Consider the following 25,534-nt stretch of genomic DNA (forward strand, 5'->3'; position numbering starts at 1 on the left):
TTCCTACATTAATTTGCAGTATTTCTTCCCTTCTGTTAGCTTGAGGTTTAGTTTTTCCCTTTGATTTCTTGAGGAATTGTGTCACTTTATAATTCTTTTGTTTGAATCAGGAGGTAAAAAAAAGGTCTATATATGATATATTTCATAAGTCTCTCTAAGTCTTTAAGATATCTTCTCTTCTTATTTTGTGTCATTTATTTATTCAAGTTATCTGGATTTATATCTTGGTATTTCCTACATTTTGGATTTGTGGTGGTGTTTGACATGTACTATCCTTCATATTTTCTGTAAACAGATAGAGGTGGACATCTATTAAAGTTAGAGCTACAAGCTGGACAGATTCACGTTCAACTTTTGCCCTTTTTGGTAGGAAGACGCCACTGTTTTCGGTGAGGCTGAGGTTGATCAGGTGTTGTCAGCTTGGCCCCACCACCAGAAAGTTGCACATCATCTTTTCATCTAAGGTTTCAGGAATCATTGATGATTGTTGCCTGAAGTCATTAGTCTAATAGAGACTGTAAAATGGTGATTTTTTAAGTTTGATACATTTAATACAGAATTTAGTAGGCCAGAATACCAAGTAGGCTTTCTAGGAATAATTAGTTGGCTTTAATGTATTCAAGAGACAATGGAAGCTTCTTTTACCTCAGTTCTGTATTTTGAAGGCATTTTTGTGGCACTTAGAAATATAATCCTGGGAATTCCCTGGCAGTCCAGTGGTTAAGACTCTGAGCTCTTGCTCCAGAGCCCAGGTTCAATCTCTGATTGGGGAACGAAGATCCCACAAGCCACACAGTGTGACCAAAAAGAGGTATAATTCGGCCATCAGCCCCCAAAATGAGGATTTTTAATCACATCATTTCTTCTGTATTTACTAGCTATGGTTTATCTACAAAGAATTCTCTTCATCAGTTTTTTGGTTATTCTGAAAAAGTCTGTAGCAAAGGCGAGAGAGATGCTGATTCTTCCCCTTCAGTCTTCAGTTTTCAGGATAATGAACTGATACCCCAGCAAACTTTGAGGATGACCAAAATGCTTTTCTTTTGTGTGAGAGGGAGTATGCTGAATTTGGCTATTTTTACATGTCTGAAGTGTTTCAATCCAGAGAAATCTTAAATCTTTTGCTGCTCAAAATAGCCCATCTTCAGCCAGTAGGAGCCCTTTCAAATTGGCTTGTATGTAATTTTGTTGTTGATAATAGTTATTGATTGGTTTAGGGCTATTTTGTATATATTCTACCCAGACTTGGATTAAGTAATTTCTTAAGGAGCCCTGGGTTCTTTTAATGGGAAATATTTAGAGACTATAATTTAAGGGACTAGATGAGCTAAGTGCTACCGGCTATTGTCATTTCTAAGCTGTTTCTGTGGCTACTGCTGGGAAATAAATTTTTTTTTTATAAAAAGGAAAACGCAGTTTTATGTTCATAGCAAAATTGAGTGGAAGGTAAGAGATTTTCTGGTTATAGGATTTTTAATTAAGTTTCTTTGATTTTTTTTTTGTGTGTGTGTGTGTGTAGTAAAGTTTTATTCCCAAGGAGTTATGAAATGGTCAAAGAGACCGAAAAGTTTGACCGAGAAAGGAGAGTTCGGTCCACACGCTTTGCCCATTTCTGGTCGGTTCCCGAAGGAGACATTGGGTGCCTCTTGGCATTGGCAGGTCGGTATAACGCCCCGACAGGTTTCTGCCATAAGCCCTATGAGATCACCGTGGAACTGCAGAGCAGAGCTCCTTACTTGTTTCACGCAGGGCGTGCCATTCATTCACACAAGCACACGGTAGAGTTAGTAAAGCATAGCAGAAAACGTGTAGTAAAGTTTTATTAAAGTATAAAGGAGATAGAGAAAGCTTCTGACATAGGCATCAGAAGGGGGCAGAAAGAGTACCCCCTTTCTTTGATTTTATATTTGCTTCTATTTTATATTGAAAATTTTGGTTCCTAACAACGCAATATAATTACATATGTATCATATTGTGTATTTTATGAATTCAAAATAGTCATGAAATGTTAATAGGATGAAATCTACTGGATGCAGGTTTGTTTGTTTTAATGCAGCTCAAGATATATTTTTATCCTTAGTTAAAATACTATTTCAAATTGACTTGATTCTTTTCCTCTGTGGAAAGTTAGGTCTGTTTTTAACTTTTAAAAATTATTGTATATTTTTTAATTTTTAAATTTTATTTAAAATTAATGAAATGTGCACTTCCCTCTTCTCTGAGAGGAGCGGGTAGAATTAAATCTGTAAATGTCTGTGAGTCCTGGAGGATAGGGAACTGATCCTCAACTGTGCTCATTTCTTTTCTATTCTGCCATTTTTCCTTCCTCTTCCACTGAAATGTATTCTTTCTATCCATGGTCATTTGGAAGGCTGAACAAAAATCTGTTTGAAATAAGACAGGCATAAATAAATAAAATGAGTAAATACATAAGCTGTAGCAGATCATTCACAGATTCCTCCAGATCCATATTGGTTATCACTGTTCCTTCCCTATGGCGGTTTTGCTCCTCCAGCCTGTCTGAAGTAATGATGCTTCCATGAGGCTCGATGTTTGAAAGAACTCCCGCTCTGGCACAGTGGAAGTGTGTTTCAGAGTTGTCTGCAACACTGCTGCTCTTTCTCCTTGTTCTGTGAACTGAGGGATCTGGGAAAGCCCGTGAGTGGAAACACCCCCCACCCCTGTCTTCTCCCCTTCTCTTAATCCCATTTCCCTCACCCCTGGGGTACTATCAGCCTAGGAGGGTTGTGTCTCTGTCACCCTGGAGCTGAGCAGCTCATGTCAGGGATTCTCCAGGCTGTGGGGCCTCTGGGGTAGGTTGAGAGGGTGTGTAGGGGTTAGGGATGGAGGTCCGTGAAGAGGTGCTTAACCGAATTATAGTGAGCAACTTAAGTATCTTCACATAATCAGCATGACCCATAACTGTGATAGCGCTGATCTCCTTTTCTTTCTTTATTCAGGTTGAGGAGTGTGCACTAATAATGCAAATATAATCATTTTTAGCCCTGAGGATTAGGAAACTTGAGGCATGTTCGCATTACCTGGTGATGTAAATACTGATGTGATGTTTAATTTTTTAAAAGAAAGGCTTATTTACCACTGAAATAATCTTAAACATTATCAATAACTTTAAAACTGTTGTACTGGACAGTATGAGTTACCTGAGATGTACTTGGACTGGGGTTACTTGTACTCTGGCTTTCTTTTTCTCCAGTATGGCATGCAGTGTGTTCATTGGTTGGGGATGGTGGGGGTGGCTCGGAAAAGCGTGGGCTTTGACTTGCTTGGAATTCCTGAGTGAGTGCTATGACTTCATGCATTGTAAATACTGATGCTCCCACACCTGAATGCATGTGAAATAAAACTGTGACTCTTCAGTATTTGGTTCCAGTGCTAATTATTTAAAAGGGGTGGAATTTGCTCAGAAGGCTGATTTTCCATTATATGTATCTGGAGGGAGTAAACTCTGAAGACAGCTTTCGCTCTTTCTCCTCTCCCCACTCCTCGATTGTCTTACTCCCATTCGTGGTGCCACAGCCCAGAGATTAAGGAAGCTGGCTCTAGTAAGCTGGATCCTTTCAGGTCCTTCAGCGTGGAGAGGGGTCACTTTGGAGCCATGAGGTAGATGTTCCTTGTTGACTTTGGCTCTGACAGGCACCAGTTAGAGGCGGTCTCTTAGGTGACGTCTCTTGGTTCTGCATCTGTCCGTGTTATCCCCCTTTAAAAAACTTTTTTAAAATTTGTTGGGCTGAGTTAGGTCTTAGTTGCGCACTCAGGGTCTTCCTTGTAGCACATGGGCTTCTCTAGCTGTGGCATGGGCTTTCTTGCCCTGTGGCGTCCTACTTCGGGGGCCAGGGACTGAATCCACGTCCCCTGCGTTAGAAGCTGGATCTACCACTGGAGCACCAGAGAAATCCCCCCATTTGCTGCTTTTCTAAGCTTTCCTTCAGAGACTTGTCACTGCTCCCCAGGTCTAAACAACATGCTGTTGTTTGACTGCCGTGACAGCTCAGAGAGTATCCTGGCAGTCAAGGTCTCAGGGGACAGAGCAGGGCAGGTACAAGATCCCTGGAGGAAGAGAAAAAAGGTGCCCTGCTGTCACGCCCACTCACAGACTGCTTTTGATGCTTTTTAGTGAGTCACACATGCCAGCGGCGGTGTTGGCGTTCCACGGCCACCCCTGGGGCTGGTGCTCGGTTAAACAAGTGGTCTCCCCGCACCAGCCTGTTTCTGGCAGGGCTCACAGGTGATCTGACTGCGGATGTGGTGAGGGTGTCCACTGAGTTTGTGGAAGAGGCACCAGGAATCTTCAGTTTCAGGGGGAACTGTGGGCTTGTTCAGATTTCTCTTAGGTGGAGGTGGGCAGTGGGTAGCTCCAGGACAATCATCTGGTCCTTCCCCCAACCATGGGCTCTAACTCAGGTGGAAGGTTCTGGAGGTTGTTAAGTAAGTTGAGTGCACACTCAGTTGTGTCTGACTCTTTCTGACCCTGTGGACAGTAGCCCACCAGGCTCCTCTGTCCATGGGATTCTCTAGGCAAGAATACGGGAGTGGGTTGCCATGCCCTTCTCCAGGGGATCTTCCCAATCCAGCGATCAAACCCACATCTCCTGCATTGCAGGTGGAGTCTTTACTTCTGAGCCATTGGGGAAACCATCCCAATTTACACTCATGACTGGTGACACTGCCATCGGGTAGGTCCTCTGACTTGTTGTGAAAAGGACGTGGTCCTTTCCTGTGGTCTCCCAAAGAGCAACAAGGCGGGGATGGCAGCATTTCAGGAGCCCTGGTATCACTGTCAGCCCAGACTGCATTGGACAGGCCTCACAGGGTCTAGGGTGCCCTTTCCTTAGGACAAAGGTGCCCTAAGTCCCACTGGGGAAGGAGTTTTTATCATGTGTACTTGGGTGGCATCACAGGGCCCTTCCGCGAGGGGATCCTCCCTTCCATCTGTCGGTTCCCGCCTCAGAGCTGGGGCCTGGATGAAGGAGTCGTGACTTCCCATGGTGGTGGCTGACCTCAGCCGTTTGTTCATGAGTGACTGATTTTTTTGTCTCTTGTGAGACACATCAAGCTGGAGCCCCACTGGCTGCCCAACTGTCTCACCCTCTCGGAATGCTGTGGTTTCTGAGCCCATGCCTGAGGTCATCTCTGTCAACACGCCCCAGTTGCCACCAGTCATAGAGATGGTGATCATGTCCACCGGCCACTGGCGGTTAGGTGGCCCCTCTTTGGGTATGTCAGCACTTCATCACCCTCAGAGACACAAAGGAGTGTCTTCTGCCCTTGCCTACCCACAGAGCACAGCCCTCAGGGGACCTGAGGTCTCCAGGGCCTCCTCCCTGTGGCCTTCCTTATGGAAGGGCGCGTTATCTGGCCAGGCTTGGGAGTGTAGGCAGATGGTGGGGTGTATGGTCACCGGCTTTACCTTCTCATCTCTTAGAGCTGTCTCACACGTTCCTGAGGATTGCAACACAGTCCTGGCACCTCACTTCATTTCCTATAGGTCAACATCAAGTCCGAGTTCCCAGGCACCCGGTTCCAACAGCAAGGGACTGGATTGAATGCCTTTACCAAGATGAAAGCTCACGAATCTTGGGAGAGTGAGCCATGTCCATATATTCCCCTCTCTCCTCCTTGTGTTCCGTCCCCTCGAGATCCGCACACCATGTTCCCCTCTACCCCATTAAGTCCTGGCCTTATCTTTCTGGCAGGAGATGTAGGTCTCTTTCAACATTGCCACGGAAGCCTCTAGCACTCACAGAATGCCCTCCATGTACGCATGATTTGAGCCTGTCAGCCAGTCTTTCTTCAAAACTGCCAATCGGTTAATAAAAGCCAGCCAAGCTCAAAGTCCTTACAATTACCAGCACCCCGTCCTTCAGCCCCATCCCACAGGGAAAGCTAAGGCAGACGCCAGCTCCTATCTGCCTGTGTCTCCTCCCAGTCCTGTACGGGTGGGGCCTCGGTGCGTGCGTTTGCATACCAGAGGCTGTTGCCCCCTCCACTTAGCACTACTTCAGGGTTCTCACTGCTGTCTTGACGTACAGGAAATGAGAAATCCAGGTACAGACTCAGCATCATGAGGATCTGCTGTTTAGGCCGCTTCTGGAACAAATTGTCTTAATTTGGATTCCTCTAGAAGTAAAACCAGGAGAAGGCAATGGCACCCCACTCCAGTACTCTTGCCTGGAAAATCCCATGAACGGAGGAGCCTGGTGGGCTGCAGTCCATGAGGTCTCTGGGAGTCGGACATGACTGGGTGACTTCACTTTCACTTTTCACTTTCACGCACTGGAAAAGGAAATGGCAACCCACTCCAGTGTTCTTGCCTGGAGAATCCCAGGGGTGGGGGAGCCTGGTGGGCTGCCGTCTATGGGGTCGCACAGAGTTGGACACGACTGAAGCGACTTAGCAGCAGCAGCCCCAGAAGTAAAACCACCAGGGAAGTCCTAGAAGTAAAACAGGCTTCTTTGGTGGCTCAGACAGTAAAGAATCTGCCTGCAATGCAGGAGACCCAGGTTTTATCCCTGGGTCAAGAAGGTTCCCTAGAGAAGGGAATGACAACTCACTCCAGTATTCTTGCCTAGAGAATGTCACGGACAGAGCAGCCTGGCGGGCTACAGTCCAGTTCAGTTCAGTTCAGTTCACTCAGTCGTGTCCAACTCTTTGCGACCCCATGGACTACAGCATGCCAGGTTTCCCTGTCCGTCACCAACTCCTGGCGCTTGCTCAAACTCATGTCCATCCAACCATCTCATCCTCTGTCATCCCCTTCTCCTCCTGCCTTCAATCTTTCCCAGCATCAGGGTCTTTTCCAGTGAGTCAGTTCTTCACATCAGGTGGCCAAAGTTTTGGAGTTTCAGCTTCAGCATCATCCTTCCAATGAATATTCAGGACTGATTTCCTTTAGGATGGACTGGCTGGATTTCCTTGCAGTCCAAGGGACTCTCAAGAGTCTTCTCCAACACCACAGTTCAAAAGCATCAGTTCTTTGGCACTCAGCTTTCTTTATAGTCCAACTCTCACATCCATACATGACTGCTGAAAAACCATATATTTGACTAGATGGACCTTTTTCAGCAAAGTAATGTCTCTGTGTTTTAATATGCTGTCTGTGTTGGTCATAGCTTTTCTTCCAAGAAGCAAGGATCTTTAATTTCAAGCCTGCAGTCACTATCTGCAGTGATTTTGGAGCCCAAAAGTACAAAGTCTCTCACAGAAAATTGGATTAAAGATTTATTGAGCATGGCCCCACCCATCAGAACAAGACCCAGTTTCCCCCACCGTCAGTCTCTTCCACCAGGAAGCTTCCATAAGCCTCTTATCCTTATCAGAGGGCAGACAGGATAAAAACCACAATCACAGAAAACTAACTAAACTGATCACATGGACCACAGCCTTGTCTAACTCAATGAAACTATGAGCCATGCCGTGTAGGGCCACCCAAGACGGACAGGTCATGGTGGAGAGTTCTGACAAAACGTGGTCGACTGAAGAAGGGAATGGCAAACCCCCTCAGTGTTCTTGCCTTGAGAACCCCATAAACAGTAGGAAAAGGCAAAAAGGTATGACACCGAAAGATGAACTCCCCAGGTCTGCAGGTGCCCAGTATGCTGCTGGAGGAAAGTAGAGAAATAACTCCAGAAAGAACGAAGAGATGGAGCCAGAGAGAAAACAGCGCCCAATTGTGGATGTCACTGGTGATGGAAGTAAAGTCCGATGCTATAAAGAACAATATTGCATAGGAACCTGGAATGTTAGGTCAATGAACTTGGGATGTTAGGTACATGAATTTCTCATGAGGCAGGTAAGGTGGTCTGGTATCTCTTTAAGAATTTTCCAGTTTGTTGTGATCCACACAGTCAAAGGCTTTGGCATAGTCAATAAAGTAGAATTAGATCTTTTTCTGGAACTCTCGCTTTTTTGATGATCCAGAGGATGTTGGCAATTTGATCTCTGGTTCCTCAGTCGTGTCCAACTCTTTGTGACCTCATGGACTGCAGTGCGCCAGGCTTCCCTGTCCTTCACTATCTCCTGGAGTTTGCTCAAAGGGAGATAGTTTGCTCCATTGAGTTAGTGATGCCATTCAACAATCTCATCCTGGCTCTCCATTCCCCTCCTGTTGTCAGTCTTCCCCAGCACCAGGATCTTTTCCAATGAGACAGCTCTTTGCATCAGGTGGCCAAAGTATTGGAGCTTCAGCTTCAGCATCAGTCCTTCCAATGAATATTCAGGGTGGATTTCCTTTAGGATGGACTGGTTGGATCTTCTTGCAGTCCAAGGGACTCTCAAGAGTCTTTTCCAACACCACAGTTCAAAAGCATCAATTCATTGGCGCTCAGCCTTCTTTATGGTTCAGCTCTCACATCCATCCATGACTACTGGAAAAACCATAGCTTTGACTAGAGGGACCTTTGTCAGCAAAGTGATGTCTCTGCTTTTTAATACGCTGTCTAGGTTGGTCCTAGCTTTGCTTCCAAGGAGTAAGCGTCTTTTAATTTCATGGCTGCAGTCACCATCCACAGTGACTTTGGGATGGGAAGTCTCAAAGACTTGAGGGATGAGTTTGAGATGAGACCCTATCAGCATACAGTACGATGAGTTCCCAAGGGACTATCCACAGGAGCTGATGTAGATGTGTGTTTTTTTTAATTAAAAATATTTATTTGACTATGCCAACTCTTAGTTGCGGCACTTGGGATCTTTAGTTGTGGCCTGTGGGATCTAGTTCCCTGACCAGAGATTGAGCTCACACCCTGTGCATTGGGGCCACAGAGTCTTAACCACCGGACTGCCAGGGAAGTCCCCTGAGTTCACATTTTAAGCTTATTTCTTTCCCCAGTTTTATTGAGAAATAATTGGCATACATCCCTGTATAAGTTTAAGGTAAACAAGATGCCTGACTCATTTACATATCGTGAAATGATTGCCACAGTAGGTGGTAATATCCCTCTTCTCGTACAGATACAATAAAAAGGAAAGAAAGAAGAAAGAAAATTTTTCCTTGTGATGAGAACTCTTAGAATTTACTCTCTTAACAATGTTCCTATAGATCCTGCAGCATTCTTAGCTGGAGTCATCATATTGTACATGACATCTCTGGTACTTACCTTGTAAATGGAAATTTGTGCCTTTTGACCACCTTTATCCAATTCTTCCTGACCCAGCTTTTTAATTTGTGTTAACATTTCACTTGGAAAAGTTTTCACACATACAGAGAGTTGAAAACATTTCATATCCTCACCACTCAGATTCTCCCATTAACATGTTACTGTCAGTCTATCCCTCCATCCCTCACTGCATCCATCAACTCTGTCTTATTTTGGAAATGCATTTGGGAGTCGGTTGTGGACATAAGTGTACTTCCTCTGAAATATATCAGCATATAAATCATTACCTAAAGGTCAATATTTGTTTAGAGCCCTTTTTCCCTTTTTTTTTTTTTAATTATTTTAAGTTTTATTTTATTTTTAAACTTTACAAATTGTATTAGTTTTGCCAAATATCAAAATGAATCCGCCACAGGTATACATGTGTTCCCCATCCTGAACCTTCCTCCCTCCTCCTTTCTCCCTCCCCATACCATCCCTCTGGGTCGTCCCAGTGCACTAGCCCCAAGCATCCAGTATCGTTCATCGAACCTGGACTGGCAACTCGTTTCATACATGATATTATACATGTTTCAATGACATTCTCCCAAATCTTCCCACCCTCTCCCTCTGCAACAGAGTCCCTAAGACTGTTCTATACATCAGTGTCTCTTTTGCTGTCTCGTACACAGGGTTATTGTTACCATCTTTCTAAATTCCATATATATGCGTTAGTATACTGTATTGGTGTTTTTCTTTCTGGCTTACTTCACTCTGTATAATAGGCTCCAGTTTCATCCAAAATATACAAGCAACTCCTACAGCTCAACTCCAGAAAAATAAATGACCCAATCAAAAAATGGGCCAAAGAACTAAATAGACATTTCTCCAAAGAAGACATACAGATGGCTAACAAACACATGAAAAGATGCTCAACATCACTCATTATCAGAGAAATGCAAATCAAAACCACTATGAGGTACCATTTCACACCAGTCAGAATGGCTGCGATCCAAAAGTCTACAAGCAATAAATGCTGGAGAGGGTGTGGAGAAAAGGGAACCCTCTTACACTGTTGATGGGAATGCAAACTAGTACAGCCACTATGGAGAACAGTGTGGAGATTCCTTAAAAAACTGGAAATAGAACTGCCTTATGATCCAGCAATCCCACTGCTGGGCATACACACTGAGGAAACCAGAAGGGAAAGAGACACGTGTACCCCAATATTCATCGCAGCACTGTTTACAATAGCCAGGACATGGAAGCAATCTAGATGCCCATCAGCAGATGAATGGATAAGAAAGCTGTGGTACATATACACAATGGAGTATTACTCAGCCTTTTTCCCTTTAAGGTAAACTTTACATGGGCCTTCCCTGGTGGCCCAGATGGTAAAGAATCTGCCTGCAATGCAGGAGACCTGGGTTCAATCCCTGGGTCAGAAAGATCCCCTGGAGAAGGGCATGGCTATCCACTGCAGTATTCTTGCCTGGAGAATTCCATGGACAGAGGAACCTGGCGGGCTACAGTTCGTGGGATTACAAAGAGTCAGACACGACTGAGCAACTTTCACTACTACCGACTTTACATACAGTGAAATGCATGAGACATTTTTTAATTTAACAGTGTTTTGTGTTTTTTTTAAGATTTGTTTATTTTTGGCTGTGCTCGGTCTTCGTTGCTGTGTGCAGGCTCTCTCTAGTTGCAGCGAGTGGGGGCTGTTCTCTAGTTGCCGTGCATGGGCTTCTCAGTGTGGTGGCTTCTCTTGTGGAAGCACAGACTTCAGTAGTTATGATGCACTGGTTTGGTTGCCATGAGGCATGTGGGGTCTTCTCGGAGCAGGAATTGAACCCGAGTCCCCTGCATTGGCAACAGGATTCTTAACCACTAGACCACCAGGGAAGCCCACCGCTTGATGAGTTTTGACAAACGCATACACCTGGTAATCCCAAACCCTGATTCAGCTCTAGGATGTTACCATTGCCCCAGAAAATGCCCCAATGTTCCTTCCCAAGCACTGCTATTTTCAATTAGTTTATTTTGTTTTAATACCATCAACATTTCAGAGTAACTCTTACCATGGGACTTTAAAATGTCCCACATGTTGGATTTGGCTTCTTACTTCCTTGTGTTAGAGTTAGATTCAGGTTCAGTTGAGATTAAAGTTCAACAATGAGCACTGCTTCAGGGTGGGGCTGTGTACATCTTCCTGAACCACAACGTGAGAGTCACGTCTGCTTGTTCCACGTTCATGAGGTTGACATGAACAGAGGGATCACATCTGCCTGATCCCTTCTTATAAGATTCCTTCAACCTTGATGATGGTGTTAGCATACACTGATGATTACCAACAAAGGTCCACCTAGTCAAGGCTATGGTTTTTCCAGTGGTCACGTATGGATGTGAGAGTTGGACTATAAAGAAAGCTGAGCACCAAAGAATTGATGTTTTGAACTGTGGTGTTGGAGAAGACTCTTGAGAATCCCTTGGACTGCAAAGAGATCCGACCAGTCAATCGTAAAGGAGATCAGTCCTGACTGTTCATTGGAAAGACATGTTGAAGCTGAAACTCCAATACTTCGGCCACCTGATGCGAAGAGCTGATTCATTTGAAAAGACCCTGATGCTGGGAAAGATTGAAGGCGGGAGGACAAGGGGACGACACAGGATGAGATGGTTTGATGGCATCACCGACTCAGTGGAGATGAGTATGAGTAAACTCCAGGGGTTGGTGATGGACAGGGAGGCCTGGCGTGCTGTGGTCCATGTGGTTGCGAAGAGTTGGACACGACCGAGCGACTGAACTGAACTGATGATTACAACTTAAGTCTATTATTTCACTTAAGGTTAGGAAAGGATGTTTTTCAGATTCTGTTATTCTGTTGCCATTTATTAGCTAGAATTCTGTGAAGAATTCTCCATTGTCAACTTCTTGGTTACCCTGAAATATATTTTTTCTGTGAAAAGGGAAATAACCTGCTTGGCTTTTTCCCTTTGCTTGTCATTTTTGGAGTAATGAGTTGGTACTCTCGCAGTCTCCAAAAGTGACTGGTGAATTCTTTTTTCCCCTCTGTGAATCATTATGAACTCATAGGTGTTAATATCCTTGCAGTCTTTTTGTTCCAGATGATATCTATTAAGTTTCTCTCTTTTAAAAATATTTTTTTTTAATATGTTTTGATTTCTTGGCTGCCTTGCATGGCATATGGGATCTTAGTTCCCTGACCAGGGATTGAACCCTGCATTGGCAGTGTGGAGTTTCAACCACTGGACCACCAGGGAAGTCCCTCTCTCTTTTTTAAAGAAAAGGCTCAGTTGTTTCTGCCCAGGGCCAGTGGGAGCCTCTGGCTTAGGCCCTGTGTCCATCCTGCATCTAACCAACCCATGAGTTCTATGGGGTCCACTTCCTGCCCACCTGACCCGTCGCTACCGCCACCAGGGTCCACAACTCTGCTTCCTTGATGGCCATTTCAGGAAAAGAGCAGAGTACCAAGTATTTGAAAACACACGTCTGCTCCTATCAGTCCTCTGTTTAAGGTGCTGTCTGTGGCGCTCGGCATAAAGCCCAGGCCCTTGGATGGGAGGCCAGAGTTCATTCGGTCTGGCCTGTCCCGTCTCGCGGTTTCGGCTGTCACTGTCCTTTATCTGTGTTGTTCCACCACTCCCTGCCCGAGTGCTGCACCCTCTCTGTCAGGGCTCCCAGTTTCTGCTGCCTGCCTTGCACCTCTCCTTGGCTAACTCGTCTTCATTCTGGGGCTCAGCTTAAACCAGGCATTCTCAACGCTGACCGTACGTTGCATCATCTGGGCAGTGTTAAGAAATGCCAAGGCCTGGGCTCCACCCAAGATCAATTAACATCTGCATGCCTGAGCGATGAGGTTTGACTTTGCTATTTTTAAAAGCTTGGGCAGATGATTCTGATGTGCAGCCAAGGTTGAGAATCACAATTTGAGGTGTTCCTTCCTCTGGGAAATTCTTCTTTGTCCCCCAGGCCTGGGTTACAAGCTGTTTATTACTGTTGCCATCTTCTGCTCTTATCCCATCCCCCAGCTGTACTCGATGTAATTGGGTAACTGTATGTTTAAGGTATACAACTTGGTGGTTTTATCCTCATTTAATCATCTAGTACTCATTGTGTTGATTCTTGAGTTTCTTCCTCGCTAGACAGAAGCTTCACGTGGGCTGCGGCTGCATCTGTGTGGTTCCCCTGTTATTACTCAGCACATAGTAGGTGTTTGTAATTTTTATAAATAGTTATTAGGTTGATGTTTGGGCTGTATTTTGAGGTTGTGTGAATGCAGAGATGGTGGTGCTGCTCTGTTCTGTGGAATTAAGCCACAGAACACTTCTCTCTAAGCTCATTTCCTACTTCTCTGAACTACTTCTCTTAGACAAGGAGATTTGTGGGATCTTAGTTCCCCGACCAGATATTTAACCTACATCCTCAGCTGTGAACATGCAGATTCCTAATCACTGGACAGCCAGGAAATTCCCAACCAGCAGACTTCAGACAGCCCTTTCCTCTTCCCAGTTCTACCCGAAGTCGCTCCCTCCCTTTCTATCGGTCTAAAGAATTTCCCCAACCTCTGAGCTGCCTTTGAACTCACAGAACTTGTGGGAAACCTTTATTTGATATTTAGGCGTATACATGCTTTCAGGTGTTTTTAAAATCATCCATTGGGCAACTTGGTATATGAAATAATTTTTATATTTTTGTTAGTTTCTGGTTTTTGGATGGCGATTAAAGCATTGCTTACTGGAAGAATAAAGGGATATTGACACTCTGGCATTTGAAAAAATGATTCTTAAATTAGTTTTTTGTTTATTTTTGGTTAGTAAAGCTTTCCAGTTGTCCCTTAGCAGTCTCTGAATTGTTTAACTTTTAGTCACAATGCTTTTTTTTTTTTGCCATGCCTGCAGCAAGCGGGATCTTAGTTCCCCAACCAGGGATCAAATCCACGTACCCTGCAGTGGAAGTGCAGAGTCTTCACCACTGGACCCCCAGGGAAGTCCCACAGTCACAGTACTTAAGCTCTCTAGTTGGATTTCAAGCCAAGTGGGATCTAGGACCCCTGCTCTCATGGTTGTTTCCAGATACGGCTTCAAGGGCAACACTCAAAAGTTTCATGGACTGTTATGCTGCTATGAAAAAAAGATTTTAAAAAAATGCCTAAAGATGCACAAGAAATTTTACCAACAGTTGTCGTTCAGTCGCTAAGTTGTGTCCGACTCATGGACTGTAGCGTGCCAGGCTTCCCTGTCCTTCACTGTGTCCCTGAGTTTGCTCAAACTCATGTCCATTGAGGTGATGATGCCATCCAACCATCTCATCCTTTGTCGCCCCCTTCTCCTCCTGCCCTCAATCTTTCCCAGTGTCAGGGTCTCCTTTCCAGTGAGTTGGTTCTTCAAATCAAGTGGCCGAAGTATTGGAGCTTCAGCTTCAGCATCAGTCCTTCCAGTGAATATTCAGGGTTGATTTCTTTTAGGATTGACTGATTTGATCTCCTTGCTGCCCAAGGGACTCTCAAGAGTCTTCTCCAGCTCCACAGCTCAACAGCATCAGTTCTTTGGTGCTCAGCTTTCTTTATGGTCCAACTCTCACATCTGTACATGACTACTGGAAAAACCATAACCATTGTTAACAATGGAGGACACTAATTAAATGGTTTCTTGTAGCCTTGGGTTGGGAAGGTCCCCTAGAGAAGGAAATGGCAGCCCACTCCAATATTCTTGCCTGGGAAAATCCCATGGATAGAGGAGCTTGGTGGGTTGTACAGTCCAGAGTATTGAAAAAGAGTTGGATGTGACTTAGCGACTGCTGCTGCTGCTGCTAAGTCACTTCAGTCATGTCCAACTCTGTGTGACCCCATAGACGTCAGTCCACGAGGCTCCCCTGTCCCTGGGATGCTCCAGGCAAGAATACTGGAGTGGGCGACTCAACAACAGCAATTTGTAACCCTGGTCCTGTTGCGGCATGAGGTCTGTGGCTGCCTTTTTCCGTCCACCAGAGGGCAGTGTTCTATTCTACCTAAAAGTCGGCCTCCCCTTTGAGGTCTTCTCTTTCAACTCCTAGCATTTCGCCTTCTCCAGTGATCCCCAAACAGTGTTTCTTGAAATTTGATTTGATTTTAGAAATACAACTTACATTGCAACACTGCAGAGATATACATCCATATGCAAATCTATATATGCCTATATAACTAAAGTTTCATAAAATAACACTTATCTTTGTAGAGAAGAGACTTGTGGTTGCCAAGGAGAAGGGGGTTGGGGAAGGGATGGATGGATTGGGAGTTTGGGGTCAGCAGATTCAAGCCATCATATAGAGAGTGCAGAGACAACAAGGTCCTGCTGTACAGCACGGAGAACTATGTTCAGTATCCTGTGGCAAATCATAATAGAAAAGAATATGAAAAAAGATGTGTATCTACAGCAAAGATTAATACAACACTGTAAATCAACTACTTCAATAAAATACAGTTTTTTAAATAACCCTTGTCTCTTTACTATGTGTAATACTGATTTTTTCTTTCTTTTTTCTGCTCTCTTTCATTTAAAAAAGTTCTGATCACCCAGATTGAGTTCATGATTCACAAACTGGGTCTCACATATTGCCTTCGATTTCATTTAGTCTGGCATCGTGCCTTTTTACGGATGAAGAGACAGAGGGTTAGAGAAGGATGCTCGGTCATGGTGGGGCTCAGAACAGCAGCTAGGAAAAGGTTTCGGGGCTTCGGACTTCTGGTCTGTTGCTCTCAGCATAGTGACATTCCTGCTGAGGGAGATGCAGGGCTCCAGCAGGGCGCGGCCGCAGGGGGCGGGGGAGGCAGTGTGTGTGCGTGCGTGTGTGTGCGTCCACGTGTGTGTTGCCACCGCCCACTGATTGTCACATTGGTGCCAGCCTCTGGAACTTTGCGTGTAGGTCCTCCTCGCCCTGTCTCAGCAGTGGTTTGTTTTATAGCCCAGAACCAGGCACGCACATAAACTAAATGTGTAGGGAGTCCCTCATCACCGTCCAAACATCTGCTTTCTGAGGGTGGAAGTTCTCATGTGGTCCAATCCTTGCTCTGTAGAACGCCACCCAGAGAACATTCCAGATCGACTACCGCCGTAACCGCTTCCTCAAGGATGGCCAGCCCTTCCGCTACATCTCGGGAAGCATTCACTATTTCCGTGTGCCCCGCTTCTACTGGAAGGACCGGCTGCTGAAGATGAAGATGGCTGGGCTGAACGCCATCCAGACGTAAGTAGGAGGGCACTGGGCTCCCCTCCGAGGCAGAGACACGCGCACCTGGAGTGGGGGACCAGCTGCATCTCTCTGTGCAGAGGTTTTGTTGCTCAGAACGGGAATAGCATGGTCTGGTATCCCACTTGAGTATTCTTGCCTGGGAAATCCCATGGACAGAGGAGCCTGGCAGGCCACAGTCCACAGTGTCGCAGAGAGTCGGACACAACTGAAATGCCTTAGCATGCACAGTGCCGTGGGAGAGGTTTGTCATGGGCTTGGGTGTCGCTTCTTTAGACAGTTAACTACTTCTTCCAACCTTGAACTTTGTCAGCAGAAATCATAAAATGAATATCAGCTTAAAAAGGCAAAGGGAAGTAACAGTGATTGAGGATTTGCTGTGTGCAGGACAAACGACATGGATGATGCCATTTCTCCAAGTCAGCCGAATACAGCTGATAAAACTGAAATTTGCCGAGGCATGTGCTTTTGGACAGAAATCCAGCTGAGATTTAAAGATAAGGGTGTTTGTAGGTGGCCGTAGCTCCTCTCAGCTCCTAGGGGAACATGCCTTGTTGGGTAGATCCCTGAAACCTAGTTTGTCTTTGTGGTTCTGCTGGGGTGATTCTATGGCCCAGGGTTACAGAATCACCCCCAATAACTATCTCTCCTCATCTCTTCTGTTTGTTTCAAAATGACTAATTGAGAAGGAAGTTGGGGTGGCTGGCCACTCTGGTTTCTGCATTGCTGATGTGGATTGCTGATAACTTTTCAAAGATAAAGTATGAGAAAATCCAGCAGCAGATTCCTGGGACAGATGGTTAGGGAGAATCCCCTTCATTTTTCTGATTGTAGGACCACTGGGGCCTGTCTGTAGTTTTAGCCCTAAAATTAAAGTTTTAAAACTAAACTAAGTTCTAGGAGACCAAAATGGCTCCAGGGAACCAGGAAACCCTGAAACCATAAGTCTGGGGTCACCAGAGAGACCTTTGTGATGGCAATGGGTAGCTTTGTATTTAAATTTGTGTCCCTTGCTGCAGGCAGCCAGGGAAACTGGTCAGAGTTTTGGTTACTTTACCTCCTTCAGGGTATTCCTGATAAAATTTTTGGTTAGGAGGACACAGGGCTTGGAGGCTCTTCCATTTTTATTGAAAAACATTTTTCAAAAAGTAAGTATATCGCTTATGACCTTAACACACATACTTTCATTTTTCCTAAGCCTTACACAGGCATATATAATTTTTACACAGTAGAAGTTTGTGTCCATGTAATTATGTATTTTTTGTTTTTTGGCCACGCCGTGCGGCTTGCAGGATCTCAGTTCCCCAACCAGGTATTGAACCCCAGCCCAGTCAGTGGAAGCCCGGAATCCTAACCACTAGGCCACAAGGGAACTCGATATATATATATATATATATATATTTTTTTTTTTTTTTTTATTAAATCAAGCATTAAATAGGAATGGGCATCCTTTGTGGCGCATACACTTAAAAGTGTCCCCACAAGTTTGATTATCTGGGTAGCTACCGTGAAAACTCAAAACAAGAGTTTTTTCTCAAGAGGCTGCCTTAGGAAGATGTCTGTGTATGCCCTGTGGGTTTATAGTTCTGCAGAGTGGTTCAGAAGTATGTATGGGACCCCTGGAATTGTGAGCTATTTTCAGGAAGGGGCTGTGTGCGTCTTGGCAGGTACGTGGCCTGGAACTTCCATGAGCTGCAGCCTGGACGGTACAATTTCTCCGGGGACCATGATGTGGAACATTTCATTCAGCTGGCACATGAGCTGGGACTGCTGGTCATCCTGAGGCCTGGACCCTACATCTGTGCAGAGTGGGACATGGTGAGTGTGGCTAACCTGGCCTCGTCTGCCTGGTGCGTGGACAGACGGGGCTCTGGGGGAAAGGGAATGAAAGTGGTGTGGATAAGTCTCATTCCAGATAGCACGGGCCTGTAGCTAAGAAAGCCCAGGTGTCTTTTACCTTAGGTGGTGGCCAGGCAGAGAGGAACAGGGAGGGGTGAGAAGGCATGGGTCCTCCCCCTGGTGGTCACAGACAGAAGTCAGTTTCCTCATCTGTTAAAAGCAGTTCATACAGTGGCCTCTGTCTGCCCCACAGGGTAGATATGAGGTTCAGTGGAGTAATCTATAGAAAAATCTTTGATTCTCAAAACACTGCATTCATGCAGAGTGATCTTATTTTTTATTATGTTTACAATCTCTAATTGCCCTGAAAGTTACAAACCAGAAAGCCTACCTCAAATACCCGTTCTCCATGACACATTTTTTCCTTTACTCTCACTGCTAGTAGTATTAATAATTTCTATCTCCCCTAAGACCTTAAAGTGGTTTCTTTTTTTAATTTGCTTGTTTCCCCATCCTAGGGAGGATTACCTGCTTGGCTATTGGAGAAAAAATCTATTGTTCTCCGTTCTTCGGATCCAGGTGAGTTGTTAGAGATGTTGGAAGAGAATTTAAGAAAGTTCAGATACTTTATATCCAAAGGGTCAGATACAATATTTCAAAGGCTGGGGTACTCCTGGGTGAATGCTTCTGAAAGTTTAGTAAAAGTGTGGGTGTCCATCATTCTCCACCAGACGCTGAATGTGTAGGAAAGAAGGATTGTTCGGACAACTCAACTAGATCTTGTCGATGCCTTGGTAACTCTTTGAGTTAGCACTGGGCCCTGTTTGCGGTTGACTGATTGACTTGAGTGCTTTCTCTGCCTCCATTCTCAGTCTGTGACTTGATGGGGATGACTCCCAGCTAACCAGACGGGCAGACGTAGCTTCTCTGGTGGCGTCACTGGATCTCTCTTCATCTACTTTTACAGAGTGATCTGTGAGTGATAGGTTTTTCCCCTTATCTAGCTATAAACCCTGACCGGTCTGCAGGCCCCGATTCGCTGTATTTATTTTTGCTGGCGTATGGTTGACTTACAGTGTGGTGGTATTTTCTGCTGTACAGCGCAATGAATCACATATGCATATTTTTGAGATTCTTTTTCTATGTAGGTCACTGCAGGGGACTCAGTAGAGTTCCTAGCTGCTTTTCTGTCTTCTGAAGACTTCATTTCGCTTGGGGATGAAGCTGGTCATAAGAGCAGCTAACAACGATTAAATCTGCTGTATAAAAGGCTAGTACGAAAAAAATAAATAAATAAAAGGCTAGTACGTTATGCTCTGTGTGGCTTTTCTTCTTAGCGTATTACCCACACGTTTTAACTCTTAGTATATTATTAGTATTTTCCCATGTACTAGCTCATTTAATACTTACAGCAGCTTTGTGAACTGCATACTTATCCCCATTTGACAGTGTAAATGTATAGTTGATTAGAACTTAATTTTTTAAAAACTCAGCTGTGACAGAGAAGGACCCATCACTCAGTCATTCAACAAACACGGGCAGATGCCTCCTGTGCTGCAGGCTTGTGGCCCTAGCGGCAGGGGCTGATATCAGGCTGATCCTCTGAAGGCTCCGCTGAGCGGACAACTCCAGGCAGGACAGCTTTTATCAGACTTGCGGTGCACGTGACACCCCCGTTTCAGAAAGTAGTGGTTGAATCAGTCTGTTCGATCTCTGCTGCCAGCCCCAGGATAACAGGGTGCATGGTGCCTCTTTGTAGTAAAAAGGTGTGTGATGGTGTTAAACCTGGCTGTTTTCCAGATTACCTTGCGGCTGTGGACAAGTGGCTGGGGGTCCTTCTGCCCAAGATGAGACCCCTCCTCTATAAGAATGGAGGCCCGATTATAACAGTGCAGGTAATCATGGAGCCCGGGCTGGTAGGGGGAGATTTCCATTTATCCACACAGTATACGGGAGTGAAGCAGATGGGAGCCACATGTGACTCTTTCTTTCTTTCTTTTTTTCTTTTTAATTTTTAGAACTGAAGTGTAGTTGATTTGCTATGTTATGTAAGTTTCAGGAGTCCAGCAACATCATTCGGTTTTATATACAGATATAGATTCTTTTCCAATATAGGTTATTACAAGATGTTGAATATAGTTCCCTGGGCTCTACAGTAAGGTCCTTGCTGTTTATCTTCCTATGTCTATCTCTAAGAGGCAATGCCACAGACGGTACTTTGATTTAAATTGCATTTTGAGGGGGCTTTACCATTTTTGAATGCTCTCTGTGTGAGACTCTGTGCTGGCCGCCCTACAGATGCCATTCAGTTATCCCAGCCACCATCGCCAAAGAGGTTAAGTGGCTTGGCCAAGGTCACGCAGCTGGCAGGTGGCAGTAAGGATTGCAGCCTGGCCCCTCTCTGCTCCCACAGCGCCTTCTGGCTGCAGGGACGCAGCCCGGACCGACCCGCTTTGGTGTCTGTATTGCGTCGGTCGTCGGTTCCCGTGGGTGTAGAAAGAGGATGCGGTGAGCTGGGGCCACTGTGTTTTCTCCTCCCACTTCCTGCCCTCACCTTCCTTCTTCCATGTGTTTTTCCCTTTGCAGTGACTGGTAGAAGGAGGAGTCTGTCATGTGGCAAGGGTGTTCCAAGAGAAAGATCAGTTCACTTGACCTGCAGTGATTTTTGATATTTGTAAAATGACTTAGGTCAAACAAAACCATGTCTGTTGGTCATTTGCAAGGGTTCTCTTACTGCAGAGAGTATGTTATGTAAAACTGGCTGTGTCCCGGACCAGCATGGGATGTGTGCAGCGCTCCCTAGGGGAATGTGGGCCAGCACTTGGGGCCAGCACTGTTCACTGTTCATAGGGATGGTCACTGTGGGGAAGGAGCCTGGCCCCTTCTGTGCACTTAAGACCCAGGCTGTAAGGGGCTCCGTGGCGGTCCAGTGTTTAGGACTCTGCACTGTCCCTGCTGTGGCCTGGGTTCACCCCCTGGTCAGGGAATTAAGATCCCACAAGCTGTGTGGGATAGCCCCCCTCCCACCCAAAAAAAAAAAAAAACAAATATGCAGGTTGCAACAAGAGGGCTGGGCTGACCAGGGTGCCTGTTCTGACATTGTGTGGTAGAGAAAGGCCAGGCTGCTATTCCCAGAGGGATGTACTACTGGTAGCATTCACTGCCCACAACCTGTCCTGAGTCCGTCCCAGTTAAGCTTCAGTTCAGTTCAGTTCAGTCGCTCAGTCATGTCCAACTCTTTGTGACCCCATGAATCCCAAAACGCCAGGCCTCCCTGTCCATCACCAACTTCTGGAGTTTACCCAAACTCATGTCCATCTAGTCGGTGATGCCATCCAGCCATCTCATCCTCTGTCGCCCTCTTCTCCTCCTGCCCCCAATCCCTCCCAGCATCAGAGTCTTTTCCAATGAGTCAACTCTTCACATCAGGTGGCCAAAGTATTGGAGTTTCAGCTTCAGCATCAGTCCTTCCAATGAATACCCAGGACTGATCTCCTTTAGAATGGACTGGTTGGATCTCCTTGCAGTCCAAGGGACTCTCAAGAGTCTTCTCCAACACCACAGTTCAAAAGCATCAATTCTTCAGCACTCAGATTTCTTCACAGTCCAACTCTCACATCCATACATGACCACTGGAAAAACCATAGCCTTGACTGGATGGACTTTTGGCAAAGTAATGTCTCTGCTTTTGAATATGCTATCTAGGTTGGTCATAACTTTCCTTCCAAGGAGTAAGCTTCTTTTAATTTCATGGCTGCAATCACCATCTGCAGATGGGAATACCAGACCGCCTAACCTGCCTCTTGAGAAACCTGTATGCAGGTCAGGAAGCAACAGTTAGAACTGGACATGGAACAACAGACTGGTTCCAAATAGGAAAAGGAGTACGTCAAGGCTGTATATTGTCACCCTGCTTATTTAACTTATATGCAGAGTACATCATGAGAAACGCTGGGCTGGAAGAAGCACAAGCTGGAATCAAGATTGCCAGGAGAAATATCAATAACCTCAGATATGCAGATGACACCACCCTTATGGCAGAAAGTGAAGAGGAACTAAAAAGCCTCTTGATTAAAGTGAAAGAGGAGAGTGAAAATGTTGGCTTAAAGCTCAACATTCAGAAAACGAAGATCATGGCATCTGGTCCCATCACTTCATGGGAAATAGATGGGGAAACAGTGGACACAGTTAAGCTTATAGGAGCCCATTTTCCTATACGACGATTTCAAGGCTGAAGCTGGATGTGTCTGTCTAGCTGGGTCTTCCTCCTTCCTCTTGATCTCAGGTTTTCCTCAGTTTCCATTGTTTTTTAGTTCATTGTTGTTGTTGTTTAGTTGCTTAGTCATGTCTGACTCTTTGTGACCCCATGGACTGCAGCACACCAGGTTACCCCATGGACAGCCCACCTCTGTCCATGGGATTCTCCAGGCAAGAACACTGGAGTGGGTAGCCATTTCCTCCTCCAGGGGATCTTCCCAACCCAGAGATCAAACCCATGTCTCTTGCATCTCCAGCACTGACAGGCAGATTCTTTACCATTGAGCCACCTGGAAAGCCCTTTGCTTCTAAGTCACCTTTAAAAAAATTTTTATATATTTACTTGGTTGTACTGGGTCTTAGTTGCAGCATGCAGGATCTTCAGTCGCAGCATGCTAACTCTTAGTTGGGACATGTGGGATCTAGTTCCCTGACCAGGGATCACACCCAGGGCCCCTGCACTGGGACTAAGGGGTCTTAGCCACTGGACCCCCAGGGAAGTCCCCCCTAAATCACTTTCAATTTTCGCTCACAAGTTTTCCATATCTTTTGGTTATTGAAAGCCACTAAAATGTCATCCCTGGAGAAGGGAATGGCAGGCCCCTCCAGTATTCTTGCCTGGAGAATTCCATGGACAGAGGAGCCCGGCGGGCTACAGTCCACGGAGTAGCACAGAGTTGGACACGACTGAGTGACTAACACTTTCACTTTGACTTTCAAAATGTCATCAAATACAAACTCTGCACAGGAGAGCAAAGTTGACTGATTTAGAGGGCTGGACGGTGGGCGTGTTTCCTCCTGTATCCATCCCTGGCAACCTCAGGTGACATGAACTTAACTCTGGGTCCTGCCAGGGAACTGAGTTTCCTCCTCTTTCTTCTCCCCACATCTCTCTGCATGCTCAAATCCCAGCTAATCCTTCTTCTCCTTGGTAATCAGGAATGGGGGCCTTCTACCCTACAACCTAATTTGTGGGGCACTCATCATGAGGGATCCCCTCTGTTTATACCTATTGTTTTGGAAGGTCAACAACTGAAAATGTCTTTGTTGCGTTATAGTAAATCCCCTACGTATGAACGAGTTTCATTCCAAGAGCACGTTCCTAAATCTAATTTGTTCCTAAGTCCAACGAAATTAGCCCAAGTACCCAACTAACACAATTGGCTGTATGGTACTATACTATAATAAGTTTATAATACTTTCCACACAAATAATACATTAAAAAAACAAACACAAAAAAGAAAACGTGTTCAGTCTTACAGTACAGTGCCTAACAACTGGCACACAGGGGTTGGCATCAAGCGAACAGGCAAGAGGAGCAACTGACTGGAGAAGGGAGACGAGGTGGGAGATGGTGGAGCTGAAGAATCGTCAGCAATAGGGGACGGAGTACAAGCTTTGATTTCATCCATGCCTGATGTTGATGGTATGGGTTCTGGCTCCTTGCGGGATCAATTCTGTCTGTTGTCATTCAGTTGCTCAGTCGTGTCCGACTCTCTGTGACCCCATGGACTGCAGCACTCCAGGTTCCCTGTCTTTCACCATCTCTCGGGATTCGCTCAAAGTCATGTCCATTGTGTTGGTGATGCCACCCAGTGATCCCCTCCTCTGTCGCCTCCTTCTCCTCCCGCCTTCAATCTTTTCCAGCATCAGGATCTTTTCCAGTGAGTCGGCTCTTTGCATCAGGTGGCCAAAGTGTTGGCGCTTCGGTTTCAGCCTCAGTGCTTCCAGTGAATATTCTGGGTTGATTTCCTTTAGGATTGACTAGTTTGATCTTCATGCTGTCCAAGGGACTCTCAAGACTCTTCTTCAGGACCACAGTTTGAAAGCATCAGTTCTTTGGTACTTGGCCTTCTTTATGGTCCAACTCTCACATCCGTACATGACTACTGGAAAAAATCATAACTTTGACTATACAAACCATTGTCAGCAAAGTAATATCTCTGCTTTTCAATACTGTCTAGGTTTGTCATAGACAAACAATTCTGTCTACCCTCTTGGAAAATGATCCAGTGATATCTAGGTCGTAGCCCTTTTGTTCTCATCATAGATGACAATGGTAGCACTGGATTGCATTCTGAACAGCTCCTGCAGCCTTTGTGAACTGTTCTACATTTGGGTCCCATGCCTCGAAAACTAAACAGTGGCTCCTCAAATAAAGCAAATGCCCTTGCCATTTCCCTGCATTGTGAATCTTTTCAGTTCTTCAGTTTCTTCATCTTCCTCTTGCTTCTCTTCATCCTTTCTCTGGGCACATTCACATCTTTGATAGTCCACAACTTGAAGGTTCGTATGTAGGGGACTTTGGAGCTTACAGGGTGAGATGATTATCTTGGAGCAAGTATCTGCACGCTGCGGTAGGGGCCCCCTGCCTGTTGTGGTAGATCAGTGCCATTGGCACACGGCCGTTTATGCACTGTCTAGGGTGCTCGGGCACCACAGTAACGTCCTCGAGTAGCTGAGACAGAGACTTACGGCCCAGAAGCCCCTGGTGTTTACTGTCTGGCCCTTAATTGAAGAAGTTAGCAGACTCCTGCTCCAGGAAAATCAGTGTTCCTTGGAATCTCACTTCGACTTCTGTGCGTCTTTCAAGCCCTTTTCTGTATGTTTCTCCTCTCACCTGCCCCGCCTCTCCTTTCCCCTCCTTGGCAATGATAGAGAACTTGAATATACGCTTTGTTGCCAGCATTTTGAGCCCTCACAAGGTGCCAGGTATCATGTATCGGCTCAGGGATTCCTCATGCAGCCCAGTGGGGAAGGCACACCCGCCTCTGACAGACAGACAGACGGTTTACAGGTGGAGCCACATGGATGAGAAGAGGCAGAGCTGAGATTTGCACAAGGGCTCTTGGGCCTTTGATGTCTGTGCCTGTGACCGCAGCGCTGAGCTGCCTTGCCAATGTGGAGCTTGTCTCTCTTTCTCTAAAAAGCAAACCAAATTATGTGTATGCATGAATTACAATCCTGTTTAAAATACCCTCCTATATTTTACTGTAATATAATGATGTTAATGGATAAACGAAGCTTGAAAAAGTAAGTGAAGATCAACGATGTCAGCTTGGGCATGGCCAGAAAAGAACTCGGGGTGCAGAGGCTG

At 45.5% G+C, this 25,534-nt stretch overlaps 1 protein-coding gene across 2 annotated transcripts in view; it reads left to right on the forward strand.

The window, feature by feature from the left end:
* Positions 1–25,534, forward strand: part of GLB1 (galactosidase beta 1) — a 130,240-nt gene that overhangs the window by 11,334 nt on the left and 93,372 nt on the right. For both annotated transcript variants that reach the window (XM_027523667.1, XM_027523668.1), the window contains exons 2-5: positions 16,169–16,338; positions 18,009–18,159; positions 18,699–18,759; positions 19,981–20,075. In XM_027523667.1, the coding sequence (XP_027379468.1) occupies positions 16,169–16,338; positions 18,009–18,159; positions 18,699–18,759; positions 19,981–20,075 (477 nt within the window). The remainder of the gene's footprint in view (positions 1–16,168; positions 16,339–18,008; positions 18,160–18,698; positions 18,760–19,980; positions 20,076–25,534) is intronic.

This window comes from Bos indicus x Bos taurus, chromosome 22 (assembly GCF_003369695.1).
Source record: "Bos indicus x Bos taurus breed Angus x Brahman F1 hybrid chromosome 22, Bos_hybrid_MaternalHap_v2.0, whole genome shotgun sequence".
Lineage (NCBI taxonomy): Eukaryota > Metazoa > Chordata > Mammalia > Artiodactyla > Bovidae > Bos > Bos indicus x Bos taurus.